Here is a 25760-nt window from a genome sequence, read left to right as displayed (position 1 = left end):
ATCAGTCAGGGGGGTAGCAATGACAGATCTGAGTTCTTTAAGAACTCTGGGGTGGATGCCATCTGGACCCATTGCCTTATTTATCTTTAATCGTTCACGTTCTTCTAAGACATCGGTTTCTAAGATCACTGGAGCTGAATCCGTACAGCTGGAAGCAATGCTATATCCCTCTAGTATTATTTTGTAAGGTGTCTTTTGAGAAAACTGAACAGAAGTAGCTATTGAAATGGTCAGCGATCTCCTTATTCCCATTAATGCATGTATTATTCCCGGTACTAAGCTTCGTGATGCCGCAGTTTTTCTTCTTATCACTAATATATCTGAAGAAGGTTTTATCCCCCTTCTTTACAGATTTGGCAATTCCTTCCTCTTTTGAGGCTTTAGCAGCATATATTATCTGTTTCGCCTCCTTCTGTCTCATTTTATACACCTCCCTATCAGCTATACTTCCAGACTCTTTATACCTCCTATAGGCAGCCTTTTTTTCATTGACTATAGCCCTTACATCATTGCTAAACCATAGTGGTTTCTTCTTCCTTTTACCTTTAGTTATTTGTCTTACATACAGTCCAGTGGCTTTTAAGATGGCCTTTTTAAATACAGTCCACTGGGTGCTCGCTCCTGCCATTTTATCCCTCCCCTTTAATCCATTATCTAAATATTCCCCATTGCATTAAAATTTGTTTTTCTGAAATCCAATACTCTGGTTGCATTATAGGATTGCTCACAATGAGTTTTTACATCAAACCACAAACATAGATGGTCACTGCAACCTAAAATTTCTCCCACCTTGACCTCTGAAACCCAATTCCCATTCGTAAAAACTAAATCTAGAATATTTTTCCCTCTAGTTGGTGTCTTAACCAGCTGTGCCAGAGCTGCTCCTGTAAAGGCCTCTACTATATTCTTACTTTTGCATGTAAGGGCACTGGGGATATTCCAGTCAACATCAGGCATGTTGAAATCACCCATAACCACAATATCTCCCTTTACTGCCATTTGGGTAATTTCATCCACCATCTTGTTGTCATATTCCTCAGATTGCCCTGGAGGCCTATAGATCACCCCAATTCTAATGACAGAACCTTCTTTATTTTGCATGCAAATCCAGAGAGTCTCCAGATCTTTACACGTATTTTGAATTAGTGTTGTTTTTAGACTTTCTTTAACATAAATGGCTACTCCACCTCCCCTTCTCTCTATTCTATCCTTCCTATACAGTGTATATCCTGGAATGGATATTTCCCATTCATTAGAATCCTTGAACCATGTCTCAGTTATGGCAACCAGATCCAAATTATCTCTAGATATTATGGCCATTAACTCACAGAGCTTGTTGCTCAAGCTTCGAGCATTCGTGCACATTACCCGAAGAACATTATTTTCATTATTAGTTTGCCCCTTATCATCCACAACTACATCTATTTTATTTGCAGCTCCCTTTTCATAAGCTTCCCAAAACTGATTTATCCTCATTGGTCGGGGACAGAAATCACCCACATCAGTTACATCTCTGTCCCCTTTACCTAGTTTAAATGCCTGTCCAAAAAAGTTCTGAATTCCTCACCGAGCACCTGGGTACCTCTGTATGATGGATGCAAACCATCTCTCTTAAACAACTCCCGATTAGACCACCTACAGACATCATGACTTACATAGCCAAAACCTTCAGCTTTACACCACTGCCTTAACCACACGTTAAACTCTCTGATACACCTTGTTTTATCCTCATTGGTCGGGGACAGAAATCACCCACATCAGTTACATCTCTGTCCCCTTTACCTAGTTTAAATGCCTGTCCAAAAAAGTTCTGAATTCCTCACCGAGCACCTGGGTACCTCTGTATGATGGATGCAAACCATCTCTCTTAAACAACTCCCTATTAGACCACCTACAGACATCATGACTTACATAGCCAAAACCTTCAGCTTTACACCACTGCCTTAACCACACGTTAAACTCTCTGATACACCTTGTTTTATCCTCTTGGCCACAAACCGGTAACACCTCTGAGAAAGTCATTGAATCAGTTATTTTACCCAGCTCCACACTTAGACATTGAAAATCTCTTTTTACTACATTAACATTTCTCTGGGACAAATCATTTGTGCCAAGATGCACCACCACATCAACGTTATTACCTTTACTCACAGCCTTGACAATGATGACAGATAGGATGGAATGGAATGGAATGACAGAGTTGTAAGGGATCTTGGAGACCTTCTAGTCCAAACCCCTGCTCAGGGAGGAGACCCTATACCTGTGATGGCGAATCTATGGCACGGCACCCAGAACCATATATGCCGGCACACAAGCCATTGCCCTAGCTTGGGTCCAGCATGCATGTGTACTCCAGCCAGCTGATTTTTGGCTTGCATGGAGGCTCTTGGAGGGTGTTTTCGGCCTTCAGAGGGACTTGGGGTGGCTTAAGGATGTTTTTGTTCAATCCAGCATTTAGGGAAGCCTTTGGAACCCGGGGAAGGCAAAAAATGGGCCTACCTTCCCGTCGGGGAGTGGAGAGGGTCATGCATGCATGTGTGGGGGTGGGGTAGCATGTGGGGAGGTCACACATGCGTGTGCTTTCGGCACTTGAAGGAAAAAAGGTTCGCCAACACTGCCCTATACCATTTCAGACAAATGATCTGCGGACAATCTAGTAATTTTTAAAAGTGAATCTTTCAAATCAGGGGTGTCAAATTCAAGGGCCAGGGGATGGGTCTGCCCCGCAAGATCTTAGATCAAGATCTTGGTGCTTAGATCTGGTCTGCAGGGCTGCAAGGTGTTTAAATCTGACCTGCAGGGCTGCCCTTGAAACAGCAAAGGGCTGGTCGGCTGTGCCTGTGCGAACAAAAACAGAGCTTGGGAGGGCCGCTCCATTTTCACAGACAGAGGGTTTCAGGAAGCTATTGCAGGAGGCCGTTTTCATTGGCAGAGCGCTCAGGTAACCCCGACATGAGTGATGTCAAACTTTCCGCGCCCTCTGGCCCTCCTGAGGTCCAACACAATCTGATACGGTCCTCAATGAAATCAACTTTGACACCCCTGTTCAAAACTGTAAGTAACATGTGAATCTAAAAAACATCTTCCTTTCTGACAATTTTTTTAAAGTGGATTGAATTGGATTAAAAATTGATTACTGTCACTTGGAAAAAAGAAAAAGAAGTTTCCAATGTTTCATAGATTGTTCTGCCTCCAGAATGTTGTTTGTACCTTATTGAATTATTTCCTATTGAAAGGATATTTTTACTGTCCCAGAATTGTCTGAAGTAAATTCGAAAACATACGGCAATTTCAGCCTATGCAAATTTGCCAGCTAAGAGTTTTCTCAAAAGATCACATAACACATTCCTCAGAGCTGAAATAAATGTAAAACTATTACTAGACTTAAATTTATATTTTTATCGATAGCGGCATGATTAATTAAACTTTTTAATATATTCTACTTTTAGAATAACAATTTATTAAAAACACCAAAAGGGAAAATCAGCGGTTACTTTTCAACAGGACATGCAAATTCTCCTGCTCCAATTGTGATTGGAAAAGCTCATACTGGAAGGTTGAACATAATCACACAAGTTCCTAAGGTGGTGACCAATTATCCTTTGAAAAAGTATTGTTACATCAATGAAAGTTTTACAGGTAAATTTTTGGACTTCATTTAATACAGGTTTGTGTGCCAAATGACACAAGTTCATATTTCCTGTTTAAAAATTAAACAGATCATACAGGAAAAACCCATTTATTTATTTATTTGTTTGTTTATTTATTTGTTTGATTTGATTTGTATGCCGCCCCTCTGAGGACTTGGAGTTAAATGATGTTATGTTTTATGATAAACTATTTTGTATAACTCTGAAACTGTAGAGACAATCAGATACAGATGATCATAGCAATTGCTTTTTAAAGATTTTTTAAAAATTGTCCTATACCCTAGCACTGTGATGGCGAACCTTTTCCCCCCTAGATGCTGAAAGTGTGCACATGCGCACTGTTGCATGTGCATGAGTTCCCACACCCATAATGCAATGCCACTCCTGCATGTCTTGCCTCCTGCACATGCATGCCTCCCATGAGTGTGCGCCCCTCCCCCCACCTATTTTGGCCTCACATCTCCAAACGGAGCTGGGAGTGGGGGAAAGCCTTGCATGCCCAAACAGCACTGGGGTGGAATCTCCAGAGATATGGGAAGGCAAGGCTGCAGAAAGTGAGGAGAAAGGTTTCATTTGCTTGCTGTTGATCCCAGAAATTAATGATGGATGGATATAGTACAGCTATGAATTGCTTTAATGCTGATTTAGAAAAGTTGCCTTAGAACAAAAAGGAAAAAATAATTGCATATTCAATGCTTGGCTCTGCATGCCACCTTTGGCACGCATGCCATAAATTTTCCATCACTGCCCTAGCACATCATTCATTTACTGCAGTTTATTGTACTGTATGTTTAATTATCTCACCATAGTGATTCTGGATAGCTTATAGCAGTTAAAAACAGAACAGCAAAATAAATACAACCAGCAATGAAGTTAAAAAGCAATCAGGCAACATTTAACAGCCATCTTATGGGCTCAAACTGACAATCCCCATACATGGGGAACAGGATAAATGTTTTCAGAGTCTTGTGAAAGGTTGGCAGGTTCAGGTCGAATCCAATTTTTGAGGGAATTGTATTCTAAAGGAATAGCATCATGACAGAAAAGGCTCATTTCTTGGGTCCCACAAAGTGATGTTCCATGATTGATGGCACCCATAACTGCCAGATAGCCAGAAAGAATAAGGTAGATGTCCCATCCCCTTCTAAGTTAGAGGTTGATAATTATATAACTTAGATACAAAGCAGAGTGGGGTAGGGAATCTTTTTGTACTGAACTATGTGTGAATGGTACAGATACTGTTATATAAATACCATATTGATCATCCATTATCCTGATTGGCAAAGGACATCAGGACAATATCTGCTTGCTGTTGATCCCAGAAATTAATGATGGATGGATATGGTACAGCTATGAATTGCTTTAATGCTGATTTAGAAAAGTTGCCTTAGAACAAAAAGGGAAAATTAATTGCATATTCAACGCTTCAGAGCATCTGTATATGCCCCTTTTCTGATATGCCATAGGAAGTAGATGCTTTAAAGAGTTATAGAAAAGCATTATTTTCATTCTGTACACTAGAGACATCCCTTAAATGTATACAAAATGCTATCTTGAAACATTTGCCCTCAAAGCATCTCATGGATAGATGATGTGAGCTCTGTGAATGTTGTGGTTTTTCAGGCAAATAATATAAATAGATTTATGTGATGAGTTTGCTTTATGAAGATGCTTCTAAGTCTGTTGAGGTAATATAAATGGAAAAAAGCCTGCCAAATATCAATAAAGGGATAGTGACCAATGAAAGGATATTTAATAGAATACAGTTCAATAATCGGAATTATATAAACAAATACAAATAATAAAATAAGGTTAATAAAAGTATGTAACTATGCATTTAAAATAATTGCATTCAAATCTACCAGACTCGCCAAGGGGACTACTTGTCTTTTGTAAAAATATCTCAAACTGTAAATTTGGGATGTTCCTGCAGAACTCTTTAATGTTAAGTTAGAAATGATTGTTCCACAAGCAAGAGATTCCGATGGTGCCATGCATCTTATGTGTGCAGATTTAACCAATTGCTAAGTTTTTTAAAAAACAACACTTGAACATTCTTATTGTGTGTGTTTGTCTACAGAGAAGAAATAAAAATAAGGTTGATTTTATTAAGAAATTATTATGTGTGAGAAATTAGATTTGCATTGGATTGATTTTCTTAAAGGTTACCAATATATCAACTCCTTTCTTTGCCAACAGATGGTGCTATGATTGTGTAAGAATGTAATCCATTAGCAAAGTAAGGTGTAGCAAAGTAGCATACTTGCTGCTATACCGTAATTGACCATTGTTTAACTATTTCCAGTTCTCGAAATGAAGTTTAAATTATTATAAGCCTGAACTCAGTCTTTATATCTTCTGAAGAATTACAAGAAACTATCTGATAATAGATTCTCAGCAGAAGGGTCATGTTGTTGTTTGGTAGGGCTTTGGTGCATATTGCAGTATTAACAGTAGTAATGGAAACTACAGAAATTTAGAATTGAAAGCAATTCTTAGCCTTAGATCCCTCCGTCCCTTAGCAGCCTTCATTTGGACCCATTGTGGAAGGAGGAATCAAGATTTCTGGAGAAAGGTATGCAGATATTCTTGTTCTTCAAAGTAGAAAAATCATTATATACGGTAGGTAGTGTATATAATCTAAACTATTGCAAAATAAACATGCATACTCATCTTTATATTACTTAGTTGCAGTATAACACACATGCAACCCATTCATCCAACTACTTGTATTCTCAAGTTCTATTGTAAACTTATCCTTTTGCTTTTAAAAAAGAACATGATTATATAGATCAGCACTGAGCAAACTTTTTTTGTTGGGTTGTATGCTTAACTCCTTTACAAACAACATTTATCTCCTACATCACCTCCATCCTAAACCAAGAGCTTAGTTTCCTGCTAAGGATGAAATATGTTGAAATGCCTCCTGTAAAACAGTGGCTTGATTAATATTTCTGAGATCAGAGGAAGCACTCAAAATACCCATACAAAGAAGCCAACCTTTCTTTCAATTTCACAACTCAAAATTGCCATATTGAACTAAAACATTTAATTAATTAATTTATTTATTTATTTATTTATTTATTAGATTTGTGTGCCACCCCTCTCCGTAGACTAATACTAAATAAGGGATTATTATTTTCAATGTGAGATTGACATAGCTTTTGGATGATGACCAGTCTGTCTTTATTGCACTAAGTGCACTGCTCAAAAAAACAAAGGAAACACTTAAACAGCACAATATAACTCCAAGTAAATCAAACTTCTGTCATACTGTCCACTTAAGAAGCAATACTGATTGACAATCAATTTCACATGCTGTTGTACACAATTAACTTTATACAGAACAAAGTATTCAATGACAATATTTCATTCATTCGGATCTAGGATGTGTTATTTCAGTGTTCCCTTTATTTTTTTGAGCAGTATAGTTACAAACTAACTAGTTTGTAAAATTATATTTTAAATTTAATATAATTAAAACAAAGCATTAAAAAATAAAAGCTGGCCTAAATCCAACATTCATGTAAACTGTCCACTCCCTCCACAATTAGATTTTAATTAAAAGTCACTTAATTACACTTGAACTGCTTTCCAACATGCTATTAGGGAGGAGCCATTGAATTATTGGAGGTAAAATATTAAACAAAGCATATACAAAGAAACAGTGACCTTGCTTCCCCTGATCATATGCTTTGAGATAAATGTTTTCTTTCCCCCTTTTTAATGTATTGTGTTTCTGTCTAATACGTTTGGGCAGTTTAATCTCTGTGACCCAGAAATCTCACTTTCCTTGGGTCACCATTTTTGGGACATACTCCTTTCAACAGAAATAAGATCATTAAGCTAGGTAGCTTTTACACCCTCCCTCCCCATTATTTGCAGTCAGTTTAGGGAAACCTATCATGCCTCATTGCTGGAGACAATCAGGTTATCAATTGTTTTGGTGAGCCAAGGAACCTGTGAACCTAGACATGAAGCAGCACATAGAATATTAATTATGTGCTACTAAGTTATTTTTGACTCCTAGTAACAAGATAGATTATCCCTGTGTTGATCAACAATGCGCTCATCAACACTGCAATCAAAGCCATCCATCTTGCAGTTGATCTTCTCTTTCCTAGCATTAGAATGTTTTATAGAGAACAGAATGGAATAAAATACATCTGTTTTTCTTCTGTTACCGCATTACATGTGGTCTCATACTTTTGGAGCAGAGAAGCAGTTCTTGCTAAGTTGTCCTGCTGATGTTATTTTAATACCTTGAAAAGTGACTTCCTCTCCATGTGGCGAAGCTTAGCTGAAGAGAGTATCATTGTGCCTGATGTTTTCAGGGGCTGCCTTGACAAATACCAAAGATGAAAATGCAATTGCTCCTCTGTTGATTTTTATTCTTTTCTCGAAATCTAATTGAGTCTTCGCACTCTACGCTGCTGATTATTTACTCCTTTAGCCATTAGTTGTGAGTTTGCTGGTACTGTAGATTGTTCTCATGCCAGTTAGACAAAGAAAAGAAATTGAAATAGAATAGCAATTAGCAATTGACTGCCACTGATTTCTGGATACTGTTTTCGCACAGCAGTTTCAGTTTTCTGAACAAACAGGTCTTCAAGGTTCTTACTCCAATTAACATCCAATCCTTTTTGTACCTAGGAAGTCAATGATTTTCTAGTAGCTTAATACCCAGCCACCGATTCTTAGTTCCCAAATGCATTGGGTTGTTTTTATGCAATTAGTGGGCCATCTGGGCCTTAGCAAAGCAGTCTGGCTATACCTAGTCATAAATGGGTGCCTGGAAATAGAATACCAATCTTTTCAAGCCCATTTCTATGCCACTTTTATCCTGACATCTTGCTGAGATCTAGATAAAATAGGCTTTCCGCCACTACTGAAGCAAGAGAGATTCAGCTTATTAAGGTTTACTATTTTTTAAAAAATTAGACTTTTTGTAAGCAAGACTTTCAAAAGACATAAAATCTATATCTATTAATCATTGTTAGGGCTCAAAAGACTTGATTGGAAGTTGTCTCAAGTTATAAGAGGGATGTCTATAGAAATGTTGGATGGTGGATGATCTCTGACGGGCCTGGGACAGGGGCTTTTCCTCTGTCCTGGTGCTTCTCGACCTCTCAGCGGCTTTCGATACCATCGACCATGGTATCCTTCTGCGCCAGCTGGAGGGTTTGGGAGTGGAGCGGCATATAAATCCAAATAATAAATTAATTTAACAACCATGCTACTAACATTGATTAATAATTATGGCAAGAAAAGTCATAAAATTGGGTGTTATTAAAACGGGGCAAGTTCACTTCATTGTCTCATTTAGAAACAGAAATTTTGGGCTCAATTGTCAGGGAATTGCACCTCCAGTGTCCAATGAGAATCAGAGAAGCTGACACAAACTTGTAGTGTTAAATAAAAAAATATTTCCAGTAGCTAAGAAGAGGAGCATGATCAGGTAAATCAACATAACAGGAAGATCAGTGGGTAAATCAACAAGAGAACACAGAGGAAAAAGGCAGGAAACAAGGAAACGTCCCCTTTACTCACAGCAAGCAATCAGAGCTCAGATGATGATGATTATTATTATTATTAATTAGATTTGTATGCCGCCCCTCTCCGTAGATTCGGGGCATATGCAGTGGCCAGCTCTCTTTAATCAATTAGCTATAACTGTGTTGTTACTGTCCAATCCTTCACTGCTCTAACTATTAAATTTTAAAACACCTTAACGATTGTTGTAACTTGACTGCTTGTATTGCATTTTTTATCCATGGAAAACTATGTAAATTGCTCATGGTCCAAAATGCTACTTTAAACAAGGCTCTTTTTACTGGAAAAATTGTTGAGGCAGCACTCACTAGTCTGGCACTTCCACACCAGTAGTCATAATAAATCTTAGACTTCAAACGGGAAAAGAAAGATTATTTTTTTTCTTCCTTGATTTGTTAAACATTTATGAAAGATACACATTCTTGTATAGGCATACACCATTTGTTACAAATAGTTGTTTTGACAGAAATCTACTTACAGTTACTGTTATTGCACTATAGAAGGACTCTTTTATTTATTTATTTATTTATTTATTTATTTATTTATTTATTTATTTATTTATTTATTTATTTATTTATTTATTTATTTATTGGATTTGTATGCCACCCCTCTCCGTAGACTCGGGGTGGCTAACAATGATAAAAAAACAACATGTAACAATCCAATCAATAAAACAACTAAAAACCCTTATTATAAAGGCAAATTAATTACTTGTGTCATAATTTGTAGTAGAATTTGCTCTTAATATAGTGTTTGATAGAAAGTATCCACAATCTCCTGAAAGAGCTTGAAGGAGGAATTTTTATCCTGGTAAATGGTGTTAAGTCCTTTCTCTTTAAAGATGCTATGAATATTAATATTGAAAAATAATGCTATAATCTGATTGCATTACAAATCTAGGGATCAATAAAGTGAAGAAAATATATTCTTTATAGTTATATCTGCTCTTTCATTTAATTACATGCTAACTGAATATTAATAGATTGAAATGCTACTTGCAGGGTTGTCTGAAATGTTCTGCACTCCACCAAATGGAAAACAGAAAAGTCTTGTACCAAAAACTCAGATATCAGAAATAAATGCACCAGAAGAATTTGGTATGTTTTAATATGTATACATTGTTAATAATGACTTTTATACAGCCATTTAGCATAGATTATTATCATTCATCCCAAAAAGTACTACAAATTGGTTTGGTTTAGAATGAAAAGAAATTTTCTGCATCAATACCTCTCTTCTCTGAAACTGCTAAGGCTATGTGGAGCTCTTCCCTTATTGTTGTAGAAATGTTAGGTCAGTCTTTCCTTGCAGTACTGATCAGAATTTCAAGTGTTGCTTTAATAACTGCTGCTTTAAGTAAGAAAAGAATCACTTAGAGATACAAGATAGATGAGTATAGGCATAGAATAATGGTGTTTTATTAGGTCACTGGCCACATCAAGTTGTAAATATTGAATAAAATGTATGGTTTTATCCAAATAAAGTTTTATGATGACATGATAATGAAAACAGGATATAATTTGTCATTCCTTGTGTTAACCTATAAGCATGTTTTAGGAGGGAAATGAAATAATTAGCCAGTTGAGATAATTAGATTTATTCAAGATGCAACAGTTTTAATGGGTTCAAATTTAGGTCTCGTACTGGAGAAATGCTGTTTCTGTATTTGATTGTCCAATTTATATTAAAGGAGTAAACATACTCTCCTTTTCCTAGGTTTCCTAGATCGTTGTAGGTTTTGGTCCTACTACTTAGAAGTTGTCATGTTTCAGATACTAGTTTGCTTAAAGCAGTGTTTTTCAACCGGTGTGCCGCGGCACACTAGTGTGCCGCGAGATATGGCCAGGTGTGCCGCAAGGCGGCTCCTGAAAGTGGGAGCTCCAGGGCTGAGGCTTCAGCCCTGGAGCTCCCACTTGCAGAAGCCCCCCCCCCCCCCCCGGCTATTGCCTGCCGCCGCCGCTATTGGCACCCTCCTGCGGGAGGCCGGCAAAGGTTGCTTTGAAAGTCGGCCCCCTCACGCCCATGGCTTCTCGTCACTAATAGTGGCGGTGGGCAATATCCAGGGGAGGGGCGGCTTCTGCAAGTGGGAGCTCCAGGGCTGAGGCTTCCACTTGTGGCTGTCCCCGCCCGCCCGATCCGTCCTCTCCGGCTTTCTTGGGGCGCGGCTCCTCCCATAGCGGTGGCTGCAGCGGCGCTGGCGATCCGGCCGCTAGCCACTCCGAGCGCTGTGGGAACGCCCACCCCTCTCACAGTCCCGTCCCGGGCTGTCAGTAAAGGGCTGCTTCCCATCCCTCTGCCAGCTTGCTCAGAACATTCAAACTAAGGAAAACCTTCGCCGGCCTCCACAGAGAAGAAAGGAAGAGAGAGAACGAGAGAGAGCAAGAGAGAGAGAGAAAGAACAAGAGAGAGAAAGCATGAGAGAGAAAGAACAAGAGAGAGAGAAAGAAAATAAGAGAGAACAAGAGAGAGAACGAGAGAGAGAGAGAAAATAAGAGAATGGGAGAGCAACAGAGAGAAAGAACAAGAGAGAGAAAGCATGAGAGAGAGAGAAAGAAAATAAGAGAAAGAACGAGAGAGAGAGAAGGAAAGCAAGAGAGAAAAAGAGATAGCAAGAGAGAGAGAAAGCAAGAGAGACATACGGAGAGGAAAGGAGAGAGAGAGAAATGAGAACAAAAAGGGGAGAAAAAAGGAGAAATGAGAAAATGATTGAGGCAGAGAATGAGAGGAGAGAGAGAGAGGTGATTCTTGAAGCATATGGTAAAAAGCACCCAAATAATAAGAAACCCCCCCAGCCCACACCTGTTTTTGAAAAGAATAAAAGAGGAAAAAAACCCAGCCCTCAACTGGTTTTGGTAATGGTTCAAGTGTGTATACACACACAAACATAAGGGGGGGAGAGAGACAGGGATAGAAAAAGAGGAGAAGTGAGAGGGAGAAGGAATGAGGGAAAGAGGGAGGAAGAGAGAGAAATGAGAAACATGAGAGAGAAAAGGGGGAAAGACAGGAGAAGTATCCAGAAATGAGACAGTGGTATAAATTTGAGGAGGGATGATTGATGATTGACTGTATTTATAAGGGGATGTTACATGGGATTGTATATATGAGGGGGTTATTTATGTATGTATGTATGTATTTTTTGATTTGTGTCATTTTGGTTGGTGGTGTGCCCCAGGATTTTGTAAATGTAAAAAATGTGCCGCAGCTCAAAAAAGGTTGAAAATCAATGGCTTAAAGTACAATCCTAATTAAAATGTCTATGTTTTCCATTATGAGTAACAGTTACTTTAATTTGACTTAATTCATTTTTAATATTCTTGGTGTAATTTGGTTTTTATGTTTTTTGTTTCATTCTAAAACACACACACACACACACATATATATGTCACATGTTTTTTTTGCTGAATTTGAAAATTAAGGGAGACTAGGATAGATCTATTTCGGCCTTATTTTGGCCTCATCAGCTAGCCATACCCACTGGGACTTGAACCTGCAACCTTTGCCTTGTAAGGCAGAGAATTATCCTCTAGGCTACAGTATCCAATCCCTTCAGCTCTGCACCAGGGAAGGGTTACATATTTTGTGTCGAATCACCCTGGTGTATCGAAGGAACATCACAGCTCCTTATTTGCCTCTCGGCCCAACCTAGGGCCATTTCCAAGGCAGTTAATTTTATTGATAGCCGACAATTCTATCTATATGTGTCACATGTTTTTTTGCTGAATTTGAAAATTAAGGGAGACTAGGATAGATCTATTTCGGCCTTATTTTGGCCTCATCAGCTAGCCATACCCACTGGGACTTGAACCTGCAACCTTTGCCTTGTAAGGCAGAGAATTATCCTCTAGGCTACAGTATCCAATCCCTATATATATATATGTCAAATGTTTTTTTTTTAGCTGGAATATATATGTTACATATATGTATGTATGTATGTATGTATGTATAATTATTTTAAGTAATATTTTTAAGTGCATTTATGTCAATGTAGTCAGTAAAGTTTCATTACTGTATAATTTTTCTATTTCTGTTAGAAAAAAAGTCTGCTTTGGATGTTAATATTTCAAGCCAAAACAGAGTTTACAATCAAGATGTAATATCTCCAGCATTGGAAGAAGTTTCACAAATGCCCGTTCATAATAATTTAATGGCATCACTAAATGAAAGAAATATAATGGGAATGGAAGAAGAAGAAAACCTGCAACACGAATCAGAGCCAGTTAGACAGATTTTGGAAATCAAGACACCTAAGGAAAAATCAGAGCCAGATGAGATTCTGCTTTCAGGGTTCAAGATGCTTTTGAGGACACCTAAGGAAAAAACTGAATCTGTTGAGGCGCTTTCAGGGGTCAAGAGGCTTTTGAGGACACCAAAGCAAAAGTCAGAGCCAGTTGAGGCACTTTCAGCAGTCAAAAGGCTCTTGAAGACACCTAAGCAAAAGTCAGAGCCAATTAAGGCACTTTCAGGAGTTAAGAGACATTTGAGGACACCTAAGAAAAAATCTGAATCTGTTGAGGGGCTTTCAGGGGTCAAGAGGCTTTTGAGAACACCAAAGCAAAAGTCAGACCCAGTTGAGGCGCTTTCAGGGGTTAAAGGGCTCTTTAAGTCACCTAAGGAAAAATCTGAACCTGTTGAGGACCTTTCAGGGATCAAGAGACTGTTTAAGTCACCTAAGGAAAAATCTGAACCTGTTGAGGACCTTTCAGGGCTCAAGAGGCTCTTAGAGACACCTGAACAAAAATCAGAACCTGTTGTGGAGGTGTTTTCAGGAATCAAGACATTAAAAACACCCAAGCAAACTATGGAGCGTCTTGATGATATCTATACTAAATCTAGATTATCTACTGAAGAAATATTAAAAGATATGATTGGAAGTGTTACCAAAAATAAAACACAAATTATGGAAGATGGAAATATTAATGGCATTACTGAGGAAGTTAAGGAAACTGTGAAGCCAATAGAAGATAGACGAAATATTCAAATAATGTCACCAAAGGAAAAATTTGAACCCATAAATAATATGGTTATTTTGGAAATGTTGGACACTGAGAATGATAAGGTACGTTTATTATATCAAATATTTGTACTCATTTTTAAGTAGACCATAATTTAGTAACTAAAAGAATTCACATAATCCATTTTTATTCCATAATATTTTGAACTGTGGGAATCAATTATTTTGATCCCGAAAATTCAAATAACAAATAGTTACTTTGGTCTTTGGATTTAAGGCTAAACATTTTGTACTAAGTAGCTCCTCTCATTTTTATAAATTAGAATATTTTGGATCCTTAGTTATAGCTGTAAATATTGCAAAACACAGATTTTCTTAAAATGCTTTTCTGCATTTTACTGTCACTATCAGTAGTAATATAGTGGTACCTCATCTTATGAACTTAATTTGTTCCATGATGAGGTTCGTAAGGTGAAAAGTTCGTAAGATGAAACAATGTTTCTCATAGGAATCAATGTAAAAGCGAATAATGCGTGCAAGCCCAAAACTCACCTCTTTGGCCTTACACTGCTGGGAATCCCCACCTCTGGATTTATGCTGCCAGCCGAAGCATCCGTTCTTGCGCTGCTGGGATTCCCCTGAGGCTCCCCTCGCTGGGAAACCCCACCTCCGGATTTTTGTGTTCTTGCTATGCTGCGATTTCCCTGAGGCTCCCCTCGCTGAGATTCAAAGCAGCGCCGGCAAAAATGAAGGGAATTCCAGCGACGGGAGCTTCAGGGAAATCGCAGCATCGCAAAAACATGGATGTCCGGAGGCGGAGTTTCCCAGTGAGGGGAGCCTCAGGTGAATCCCAGCAGTGCAAAAACAGGAGCTTCGCTGGCAACGGAAGTCCGGAGGTGGGGTTTCCCAGTGAGAGGAGCCTTTGGCTGGCAATGGAAGTCCAGAGGGAGGGCATACCAGTGGCAGTAGCTTGCGTTCGTAAGGTGAAAATAGTTTGGAAAAAGAGGCAAAAAAATCTTATAAATATCAGGTTCATATCGTGAAAAGTTCATTAGATGAGGTGTTTGTAAGACGAGGTACCACTGTACTTCAATGAAAATGAACCTCAGTGTCACTGCCAGCAGTAATACTGCATATTTAAACATATAGTCCAGTAATGGCAAACCTTTTTTGGTTTGCGTGCCAAGGGGTGTTTGTGCACATATGCTAGCATGCCCACATCTATTCCCTCCCCCACAACATGCATGCAAAACCCCCATGCGCTGCCCCCCTGCATAGGTGCACAACATCACCACCCGTGCATGTGTACAGGCCACTGAAGCCTAGGTTTGTGAAAAATGGTCCAACTGGAAGTTTGAAAAGGCAGGCTTCTGGTGTGCCCATTGTGCCATTTTTTTTGCACTCTAGGGCTTCAGGAAGCCTTCCCTGAAGCCTCTGGAGTGCAGGGAAACCAGAGTCTATTTTTTAAAACTTCCGGTTGGGCCAATTTTTGCACTCCAGGGCTTCAGGGAAGTTTCCCTGAAGCCTCCAGATGGTAAAACAGGCTTCCCTGAAACCCAAGGATGAAATGCCTTTCGTGCCCTCCAATATGACTTTATGTGCCACAGGTTCGCAATCACTCATGTAGACTATCATGTGTTATTATATTTTAATATACATAATATAAATTTGTGTAGCACCCAATCTGCTAATATAATTTCATTATTTATTTATTTATTAGATTTCTATGCCGCCTTTCTCGAGGCGACTCAGGGCAGCGTACAACATTATAAATGTAACAATATGTAAGAAATCTAAATTACTATTAAAAGGATTATATATTTTAATAAAAATATATTAAAAACCCCACACAGTCATACACATTCATCCAATTCGGCCAGAGGTAGTCTCATCACTCATGGCCCCCATGCCCACTGGCAGAGGTAGGTCTTCAGGGCTTTACGAAAGACCAGGAGGGAAGGGGAAGTATGTATCTCTGGACAAGAGTTCATTCCAGACGGCACCTGGAGAAGGCCGACTCTGGGACCTAACTGGCGACTTGTATACATGAGGCAGAAGATGGTCCCGATGATAATCTGGTCCTAAGCCATGTAGGGCTTTATAGGTCATAACTAGTACTTTGAATTGCACCCAGACACCAATTGGCAACCAATGCAGCTCATGGAATGATATAGAAATGTGGGCAGATCTTGGTAGCCCCACTGTAGCTCGCACAGCTGCATTTTACACAAGTTGTAGTCTCCTAACACTCTTCAAAGGCAGCCCCATGTAGAGAGCATTGCAGTAATCGAACCTTGAGGTAATAAGGGCGTGAGTGCCTGAGAAGGACTTCTTGTCTAGATAGGGTTGCAACTGGCGCACAAGGTATACCCGTGCGAATGCCCCCCTCGCCACAGCCGAAAGATGATCTAAGCTCAGCTGTGGATTGAGGAGGACACCGAAGTTGTGGACCCTCTCTGAGGGGGGTAAGGACCCCCTCCCAGGGTGATGGATAGACAGATGGTATTCTTCCTGTGGGGCAAAACCCACAGCCAATCTGTCTTGTCGGGGTTGAGTCTGAGCCTATTAACACCCATCCAGACAGCCTCTTACTTCCACTGCTTCACTGACTGGACTTGGGGTGGAGATGTATAGCTGAGTATCATCAACATACTGATGGTAACTCACCCCCATGCCGTCGGATGATCTCACTCAGCGGTTTCATGTAGACATTAAACAGGGGTGAGAGGAACATCACCAGGGAGGGACCTAGCAGTCGACCTCTGGCCACCTGCTAACACCATCTGCCACCAAATAAATAACAGACAAATATAAACTATAATTATGTAAAACATTTTGTTGAGAAGCATAGCTTCTTGAAATGCTATGCGTTGCCCATGCATGCATGTTGTAAGTACAATTACTTTGATTTCCTGGCAATTATAGCACAAGTATAGTCTGCATCCACTCGAAAAGAATTTGGAAATAATTAGTGGTGTGCTCCTGCCAGTATGGCTAATTGCGCACAGCTCTGCGGTTCTGGCGTGGAATTGAGCGCAATATTGCTTCCTGCAACTGTAGCTAACAAAATCTCACAAAGGGATGCACATGAGTGCACGTTTCAGCAAGGTTTTGACATGCAGGGAAGCAAAAAACTTCACCAAATCGCATGCACACGTGTGTCTCCCTGTGAGATTTTGCTACCTGCACAGAAACAGGAAGCAAAATTGCGCTCAATGCTGCACTTGTGGGCCAGAGCTGCGGAGCTGCACACAATTAGCTGTACCAGGAGGAGCCCACCACTGGAAACAATGCTCAGTTGCACTGTTTCCTAAGCCCAGCCTTACAAAATACACAGCTCTATCATTCAAGGAAGGGTACTGGAAAAATTTTGTGAAAAATATTTTGATATCAGCTACTTTAATAACTAATATTTATAGGCTAAAATGCCAGGATCTGTGAACTTCATGGAAAAAAATGGATCTTATACCAGTTCCAGAAATAAACTGGGTAAGTATAAAGTTTATTTCTTTAAAATATGTTTTTTATATTCTTTTGAAAGTGTACTATAATATAGGTGAATGAAGATGTGGTTCTGATTTAGTCATGCAGATAATGTTTGCCTAAATTTTGACATTTTGATACAAATCATTTCACTGCAATGAATATTGCTTTTTAAAAATTAGTGTAGCTCTGTAATTTAAAATTAGTACAAATTTTAGAATATAAATATTAGGACAGTATCAAAAAAAGGAGATTTTATATAATTACTGAAATAGTTAGATAAATGTTTCTCCAAAATAAAAGGTATATCAGAACAGCTGTTGTTACCCAGAACATCAATTCAAAACTTTACTTTTCTTAATGACTGTGATCTTAAAAATATATTTGAACATGTTTTATTTCAGAGTCCATGAAAAATGTGCCTAAAAGTTGTGAAGCAAACCTGGAAATTAAAATGGAAGAATCTCATTTTCCAGTAACCCAAAATAACTGTGATCCAGACAGTGTAGGCCAGCTTGAATGTAATTCATTTAATGAATTGAAAACAGAGTTCAACCAGAAAACAACTAGAACAACCTCCCTCTCTGAAAACTACAAGCCACATGGAATGAGTTTCAAAAATGAAGCCAAAACTGATTTTTTAAAGGAAGCAGCTAAAAATTCGGATGCATTAAAAACAGAAGAGCCTGAACCACTTGCTTTAGCTAAAACTAGGAGAAGGAAAATAAATGACTGCAGTTCTGCAGTATATACAAAGACAATTCAGAGGCCTATAAGAAATAGATCAACATCAGCTAATTGTGAACAAACCAGTGAAAGTTTTGACAGTCACCCAGAACTAAATCCATTGCACAAATCTGAAAGCAATTTTAAGACAGTTGAAACAACCAAATTATCTCAAAGAGGAAGAACAAAGAAGCATGTTGAAACAAATGTTCTTGGATATGAGAGTAATAGTCATGGAGAAGAAGAAAGTCAAACTGAAAACATTTTGAATAAGATTCCAAATGTTCCTTTGGGAAGCATGCAAATTTCTGTAGACCCTAGTCCACCCATAATAGAAAAGCTACCAAAAAAGAATATGTCTAGCAGAGGTAGAGGCAAAAAATCAGTTTCTAGCCCTTCTGTAGAAAGTGAATGCAATCAGGCCTCTGATGGGAAAGATCATGTGATTGTCAGTTTAAAAGAAAATCAGCCTAGAAGGGGTCGACCGAGAAAGATAGATCAAGTGCTCCTCAAATCTATTCCTTTAGAAAATAATACTTCTGAAGAATCAACAGTAAACAAATGCCCTTCATCACAAGGCAAATGTTCTTTGCCACAAGTTCAAACTTCTCAAAATGAGAATATAGGATCTGACAACATAAGCCATACTCAGGAATTAGAAAAATCTTTAAAGGAAGCAACAGTGGAAAAACAGACTGTAAACAGGAGAAAAGTGACAACTAAAAGAAAAGGAAAAAGTGTAACAAGTACGGATTCCAATGAAACAATTCAAGAAAATGAAAGTATCAAAACAAGGCTAAGGTCTAGAAATGAAAAAAAGAGTGCAATTGATATAAAGACAACATTTACCAAAGGTAAGGGAAATGTTACAATGCCAGGGGAAGAAACGAATAAAAGAAGAAAGGTTGCTGCAATACAATCAAGCCCAGAAACATTAATCACAACTTTGAATGCAGATAAACACGGAAGGCAAAAATGTACAATATCTAAAACTTCAGAAAATAATGTAACAGCAATGGAAGAAATTTTGGTAAAGAAGGAAAAAAAAGTTCAATTTTTACTTAAAGATTACTTTAAGGTTTCTGAAGAAGAAAGTGTACTTGGATATGAGAGTAATATTCATAAAGAAGAAAGTCAAACTGAAAACATTTTGAATAAGATTCTAAATGTTCCTTTGGGAAGCATGCAAATTTCTGTAGACCCTAGTCCACCCATAATAGAAAAGCTATCAAAAAAGAATCTGCCTAGCAGAGGTAGAGGCAAAAAATCAGTTTCTAGCCCTTCTGTAGAAAGTGAAAGCAATCAGGCCTCTGATGGGAAAGATCATGTGATTGTCAGTTTAAAAGAAAATCAGCCCAGAAGGGGTCAACTGAGAAATATAGATCAAGTGCTCCTCAAATCTATTCCTTTAGAAAATAATACTTCTGAAGAATCAACGGTAAACAAATGCCCTTCATCACAAGGCAAATGTTCTTTGCCACAAGTTCAAAATAAAAATTTTGAAGAATCTGAAATGTTACCATTAGGAAATGTGGAAAACCGTGAACGGCACATTCTGTCAAAAAGAGTAGTAAAAGAAAATCCACCCAGGAGAGGAAGAAGCAAGCAAGTCAATGAAACATCCAGTAATAAAAAAGTTGATGACCAAGGGCCAAATATGGTCATCAGACAAGACAATAATGAGTCCAAAAGGACAAGAGGGAAGAGAAATACTCAAGAATCCTGTTCACTGAAGAGCCAAGGGGCAGTGAAAGAGAATCCACTCATGCAAGGGAGATGTAAAAAAACTATTTCTGGTAATGTATCTACAGATTCTGACCGTACGCACATAACCACTATAATAGACAAAAATATAGATGACAAAAATGCTTTTCTTCCAAAGGAGGATCAATCAAAAGTAGGTAGAAGAACAAGAAATACTACTTTATTTCAGAAAATTATTTCTTCTGTCAAAAATGATAATTGTCATTTGCTGTCATCAAACAGAGGGGAACATTCAGATGAACAACCAAATGAAGATTTGAAGATAGCAAATAATGCAAATGAATTTATTGATATTGACATTCAACAAAATGAAAAGAAAGATTCAAAAGCTGTATCAAAACAAAAAACATCCAGAAATAAAGGAAAACAATTAACACCTTGTGGAATGTCAGCAGAGAGTAATGATGAACTTAAAATTAACAATAAAAAGAGTCCACTAGTAACAGATAATGTTGGTCCTTTAAAAAACAATTTTGGGAAAAAGTGCCAATCAAGGAAGCAAAGAGAAGAAACTAATACTGCATCATTATTTTCTCCTCCGAAAGTGAACATCACTTTGTCACCATTATTTTCTGCTAATGAAAATCAAACTGTAAACTGCAAAGATTCTGTTGGTAAAAAGGAATTACCAAAACTTTCAGGTACATACAATATAATGTCACGCTGTCTCAGAGGAAAGTATATTATTCCAAAAGAAGAGCTTGTTCATGAAACCCAAAACAAAGATTTGCAGAAAACAGCTCTGGCAACTGTGATCAATCAAAGAAGAGGTAGACAAAAAATTAATAAACTTGAGGCTGCTGTTTTTCCTTCCCTCAAAGAAAAATGTACATTATCTGCAGGCAGTGATAATTTTCCTAATGAACAAATTTCAAATAAAAAAGTTTCCTTAATCGGCGAGGCACCGAAATTCCTTAAAATAAAAACCATCACTCTAAACATCAATCAAAATGATGACCAAAATAAAAATCTTAAGGACTCAAATATAATGGTGCAAAAAAGTTCATCAGAACATGCAAAAAAACAATTTAACAGTTCAGGAACAATGACTACTGCTAATATAGTGAAAAATGTAATTCCAGGAAATAAACCAACAGTATCTAACACAGGTATGTTATCTTTTATGTCTTAAACTAGTGAGGTTAATTCTTGTTCTTTAGAATTAAAGAGATAATCCAGTAAAGCACAGGCTTCCTCCAGATCCTGTCTTTTTGCTCCCACATTCTGCTTGAATGGGATTTTCAGTTTTAACATTATTCTTGAATCTTAATATTAATAAAACAACAGTTTAAGAAAGGGGCGACCTAAAAGGTCCACAAACCAGCCCAAATCAATACACAGGATTTGCATTTTAAAATTCACTCTGGGAGCTCAGTATCAATTCACCAGAAAAATATACACATAGTAACACTGAAAACTCAAGTCAGTTCAGATCGATATATACATCACTTAAAACAGTGTTTTTCAACCAGTGTGCCGCGGCACACTAGTGTGCCGTGAGACATGATCAGGTGTGCCGCGAAGCTCAGCAAGAGAGAGAAAGAGAGAGAGAGAAAGAAAGCAAGAGAGAAAGGGAAAGAGAGAGAAAGAAAGCAAGAGAGAAAGAAAGCAAGAGAGAGAGAGAAAGATAGGCAGGGAAGGAGGGAGAGATAGAAAGAGCAAAAAAAGAGGAACAAAGGAAGAGAGAAAGAAAGAGGGATGGAGAGAGAGAGGAACGAAGGAAGAGAGAGAAAGTGGGAGAGAAATAGAGTGAAAAGGAGGAAGACAGAGATAATTGTTTTGTCCAAAATTTTTAGCTCCCCCCACTCCCCCCCCCCCGCTCAATTTGCCCCATGATTTTGTATATGTAAAAAATGTGCCGCAGCTCAAAAAATGTTGAAAATCACTGACTTAAAAGACGAGGGTTTTTTTTTCTTGACTATGAGCATGCAACTTAGAACTCCAATTTCCCCATAGATGTAGGAATTTTCAGAAGATTCTGAAGGAGCTCTTGATAATAGGTCTTTATATGTGTCCTGTATATCTTTTTCAATCGAATCTATTGACTGTTGAAGGATTTTTATTTATTTTATTTATTTTTTGCCCATAGGAATAGATTAAATTGTCTTGCCCAGAAATAGTGTTCTATTAAGACTTCCAAATAATGCTCTTTTTTAATAACAAATCATGTCCTAATAATGATTTGAATAATGAAGCCCAAGAGGACTTTTTGGGACATGCTTTGAAATAAAACCCGGTCCAAAAGTAAGCCCCTCCAAAATACTTTATGTGGAAAGGGTGGGCATGCTGGGAGCCTCTCTTTCTGACGTGCACTCTTGGCTGGGAGAGCTCTGCTCTTCTGGGCTCTGCCTATGGCAATTTAAAACTTGCTTCTGCCCACAAGGAAGAGAAGGCGAGGATCAATCCCTGCCTCTGTACAGGCAGGAGCATGTTTTATAATGTTGCCACAGGTAGCCCAGAGCAGCCAAGCCAGTCCTGTGGGGTGTGTGCATAGCTGTTTTCTTGATTGCTCTCTAGCACATGCGGCAAGGGGGAAAATCAGGACAGGCAGAATTCACCAGATAAAGAGCGACCAGAATCGAGGGAATCCTTCCCCACAACAGCTGAAGTTTGGGGGAAAAGAAAGACTTATGCTTCTGTTTTTGGCTGCACAGAAGGAAAGCAGCAGAAGTCTTTCTTTGCCCCAAACTCCAGCTTTTTCCTTTCCCGATTCTCTCCCTTGCCACAACAGACATCTCGGGGGGGGGGGGGGGGGGGCTGCAAGAAGCATGTCATACCTGGGACTTGTAGCTTTGTCGTGTTCTTCACATTGTATCCAGGGAAGAAAGCCCATTGTACAGGTAAAAGAAAACTGCGGGATCAAGAGGTTTGACTGAACTCATGAGAAGTTTTTTTTACTGGTATGGGCTTTCTTCCTTGGATGCAATGCTGAGGACGCAGCGGAGCTACAAGGCCAAGGTAGGACACGTGACTCGGTGTGGCCCACTTTGGAGGTGGCAGGTGAGACACCTCCTGCACCCACCCCCAAAATAAGCCATCCCAGATAATAAGGCCAGGGGAATTTGGGGAGGGGGATGTCAAAAAATATAAGGCCCTGTCTTATTTTGGGGGAAACACAGTAAATGTGTTGTCATTATAGTTTTCAAAATTCTTGGTGCTGTAACCAATATATCTAATTGATTGATTCACAGTTTGAAATAATATAAAATTAATTATTCAGGCACTTTTATTCTGTTCTGTACATATTTGAGCTTATATTTTTTAGAGAAATAATAGCATGCATTCATCCTTCGGAATTTCTTTAAAATATGTTGAAGATTTTCTTGAATTTTAATTGATTTTAATCGTGTTTTAACTTGAAATAATTTACCTATTCTCGGAAGAATTGTTGTAAATAATGGCATCATATTGTTTTGTTTTTCCATATATACAGTGCAAACAAGAGGTAAAAGGAAAATGAAAGAAGAAAATAACACTCTGATGACTGAGTTGCCTAAAGAAACTGAAGGCAGGACAAGAGCAAGCAAAAGTATAAGAAAATAGATCACAATACAGTAGTACCTCGACATACGAGGTACTTGATCAACACGTATGTCGAAAACCGGCCGCCACCACCGAAGGAGGCTTGAGCCTCCCGATCCTCCCCGCCCCTTTGCCATGCCTGTCATTCTGCATGCCTGTCAATCTTGTGTGCACCGCAGAACGGGACGAGCCAGCAATGCGCGCCCCGCCTCCCCCACCCTGGCTGCGGGCCGTCCGCGCCGCTGCTCCGCTCGGTCGGCGGTCCCAGAGAGGCAGGAGCCGGGTGCTGGCCTGCCTTTTGTCCCCCACCGCCGCCGCCTGCGAACGCTCTGCCAGGCGGCTCCCCACACTCCGCGCCTCCTTTGTCTCTGGGTCTGGGGAGGGAGGGAGGGAAGCAGAGCAGGGCGGCAGGCGAGTCGACTGCCTCTCCGCTCGCCAAGCAGCGCGGGGAAGGAGGAAGAGAGAAGCAGCCGCTTTCCTGCTTCCCTTCCTTCCCAACCGGCCTCTCGAGGGCAGCGGCGGCGGGTTCCCGGCCTCGGAGCTAGCAGGGGGGGCGGTGGCCAGGTCCGGCTCCCGCCGCTGATGCAGTTGCAAAGCGCCGTGCCCCCCTGACGACGTCTGGCGGCTTCCAAAGCGGTGCTGGGTAAAAGAGGGCAGGTGGGCAACGGCGGAAGGCGAGAGGCGCTGGGCGCTGGGCAGCGGCTTCCGAAGTGGCGCTGGGCAAAAGAGGGCGGGCGGGCCTCTTTTGCCCAGCGCCGCTTCGGAAGCCGCTGCCCAGCACTTCTCGCCTTCCGCCGTTGCCCTCTTTCGCCCAGCGCCGCTTCGGAAGCCGCTGGACGCCGTCAGGGGGGCGCGGCGCTTTGCAACTGCATCAGCGGCGGGAGCCGGACCCGGCCACCGCCCCCCCTGCTAGCTCTGAGGCCGGGAACCCGCCGCCGCTGCCCTCGAGAGGCCGGTTGGGAAGGAAGGGAAGCAGGAAAGTGTCTGCTTCTCTCTTCCTCCTTCCCCGCGCTGCTTGGCGAGCAGAGAGGCAGTCGACTCGCCTGCCGCCTTGCTCTGCTTCCCTCCCCAGACCCAGAGACAAAGGAGGTGCGGAGTGTGGGGAGCCGCCTGGCACAGCGCTCGCACACAAGATTGACAGGCATGCAGAATGACAGGCAAGCAGGAGGATCTTCCTAACTCCCTTCCCCCCAAGCCGAAAACCCAAAGGCGGCCTACCGCCACCCGCTTGAGCCAGGAGGCAGGCAGGGCAAAGTGCGTAGAGGGGAAGGATGCTCTGGTTTCTCGGGCGGGGGCTGTGAGCGCTCGGAGAGGGCATAGCCCGCGGCTCGTATCTCAAATTTCAGCTCGGGAGTAAAACAGAAATGTCTGTCCCCTCCTAGCTCGTATCGAAATGCTCGTATGTCGAGGTACTTCTGTATTTCTTCTGAGTGCATTTTTAATATGAAAAATTACAACCTTAAAATTGAAATGCTTCAACATTCACTTCAGCTTAATCTTTGACATTGACAATATCTGATGCAAATATTTTTAAATAGCTTTTCAAATTATTTTTAAAATATTTTTATTTAAAATACTAAAGGATTAGGAATTTTAACTGTTTTGATTTGTAATGTCTAGAAATTTAAATGCTACTGTACTTATGTGTTTTAAAATTAAAAACATTTAAACATTATTGCTTTATATGATTCAATTCAATTTAATTCAATTTATTGGATTTATATGCCGCCCCTCTCCGAAAACTCGGGGCAGCTAACAACAGTCATGAACAATATACATGAATAATATACAGTAAAAATCCAATACTAAAAACTAACTTAAAACCCCTTAATGTATAAAACCAGCATACGTACAAACATACCATACATACAGTTGTATCAGCCTAGGGGGAGAAGAAGTCTTAATTCCCCCATGCCTGGCGGCAGAGGTGGGTTTTGAGTAGCTTACGAAAGGCAAGGAGGGTAGGGGCAGTTCTAATCTCTGGGGGGAGTTGGTTCCAGAGGGCCGGGGCCGCCACAGATAAGGCTCTTCTGGGTCCCGCCAAGTGGCATTGTTTCGTTGACAGGACCCGGAGAAGACCCACTCTGTGGGACCTAACTGGCCGCTGGGAT

At 39.9% G+C, this 25760-nt stretch overlaps 1 protein-coding gene across 1 annotated transcript in view; it reads left to right on the top strand.

Moving 5' to 3' along the window:
- The window catches only part of MKI67 (marker of proliferation Ki-67), a 44755-nt gene extending 19431 nt beyond the window's left edge, over positions 1 to 25324 (top strand). The window contains exons 12-18 of the mRNA XM_070752474.1: positions 3450 to 3639; positions 10205 to 10300; positions 13235 to 14259; positions 17574 to 17643; positions 18042 to 21236; positions 23561 to 23790; positions 24799 to 25324. Of these exons, the coding sequence (XP_070608575.1) occupies positions 3450 to 3639; positions 10205 to 10300; positions 13235 to 14259; positions 17574 to 17643; positions 18042 to 21236; positions 23561 to 23670 (4686 nt within the window). The 3' untranslated portion in view covers positions 23671 to 23790; positions 24799 to 25324. The remainder of the gene's footprint in view (positions 1 to 3449; positions 3640 to 10204; positions 10301 to 13234; positions 14260 to 17573; positions 17644 to 18041; positions 21237 to 23560; positions 23791 to 24798) is intronic.
- Positions 25325 to 25760: the final 436 nt, after the last annotated feature.

The sequence above is a fragment of the Erythrolamprus reginae genome, chromosome 5 (genome assembly GCF_031021105.1).
Source record: "Erythrolamprus reginae isolate rEryReg1 chromosome 5, rEryReg1.hap1, whole genome shotgun sequence".
Taxonomy (NCBI): domain Eukaryota; kingdom Metazoa; phylum Chordata; class Lepidosauria; order Squamata; family Dipsadidae; genus Erythrolamprus; species Erythrolamprus reginae.
This window is presented reverse-complemented; position numbering and strand designations above follow the sequence as displayed.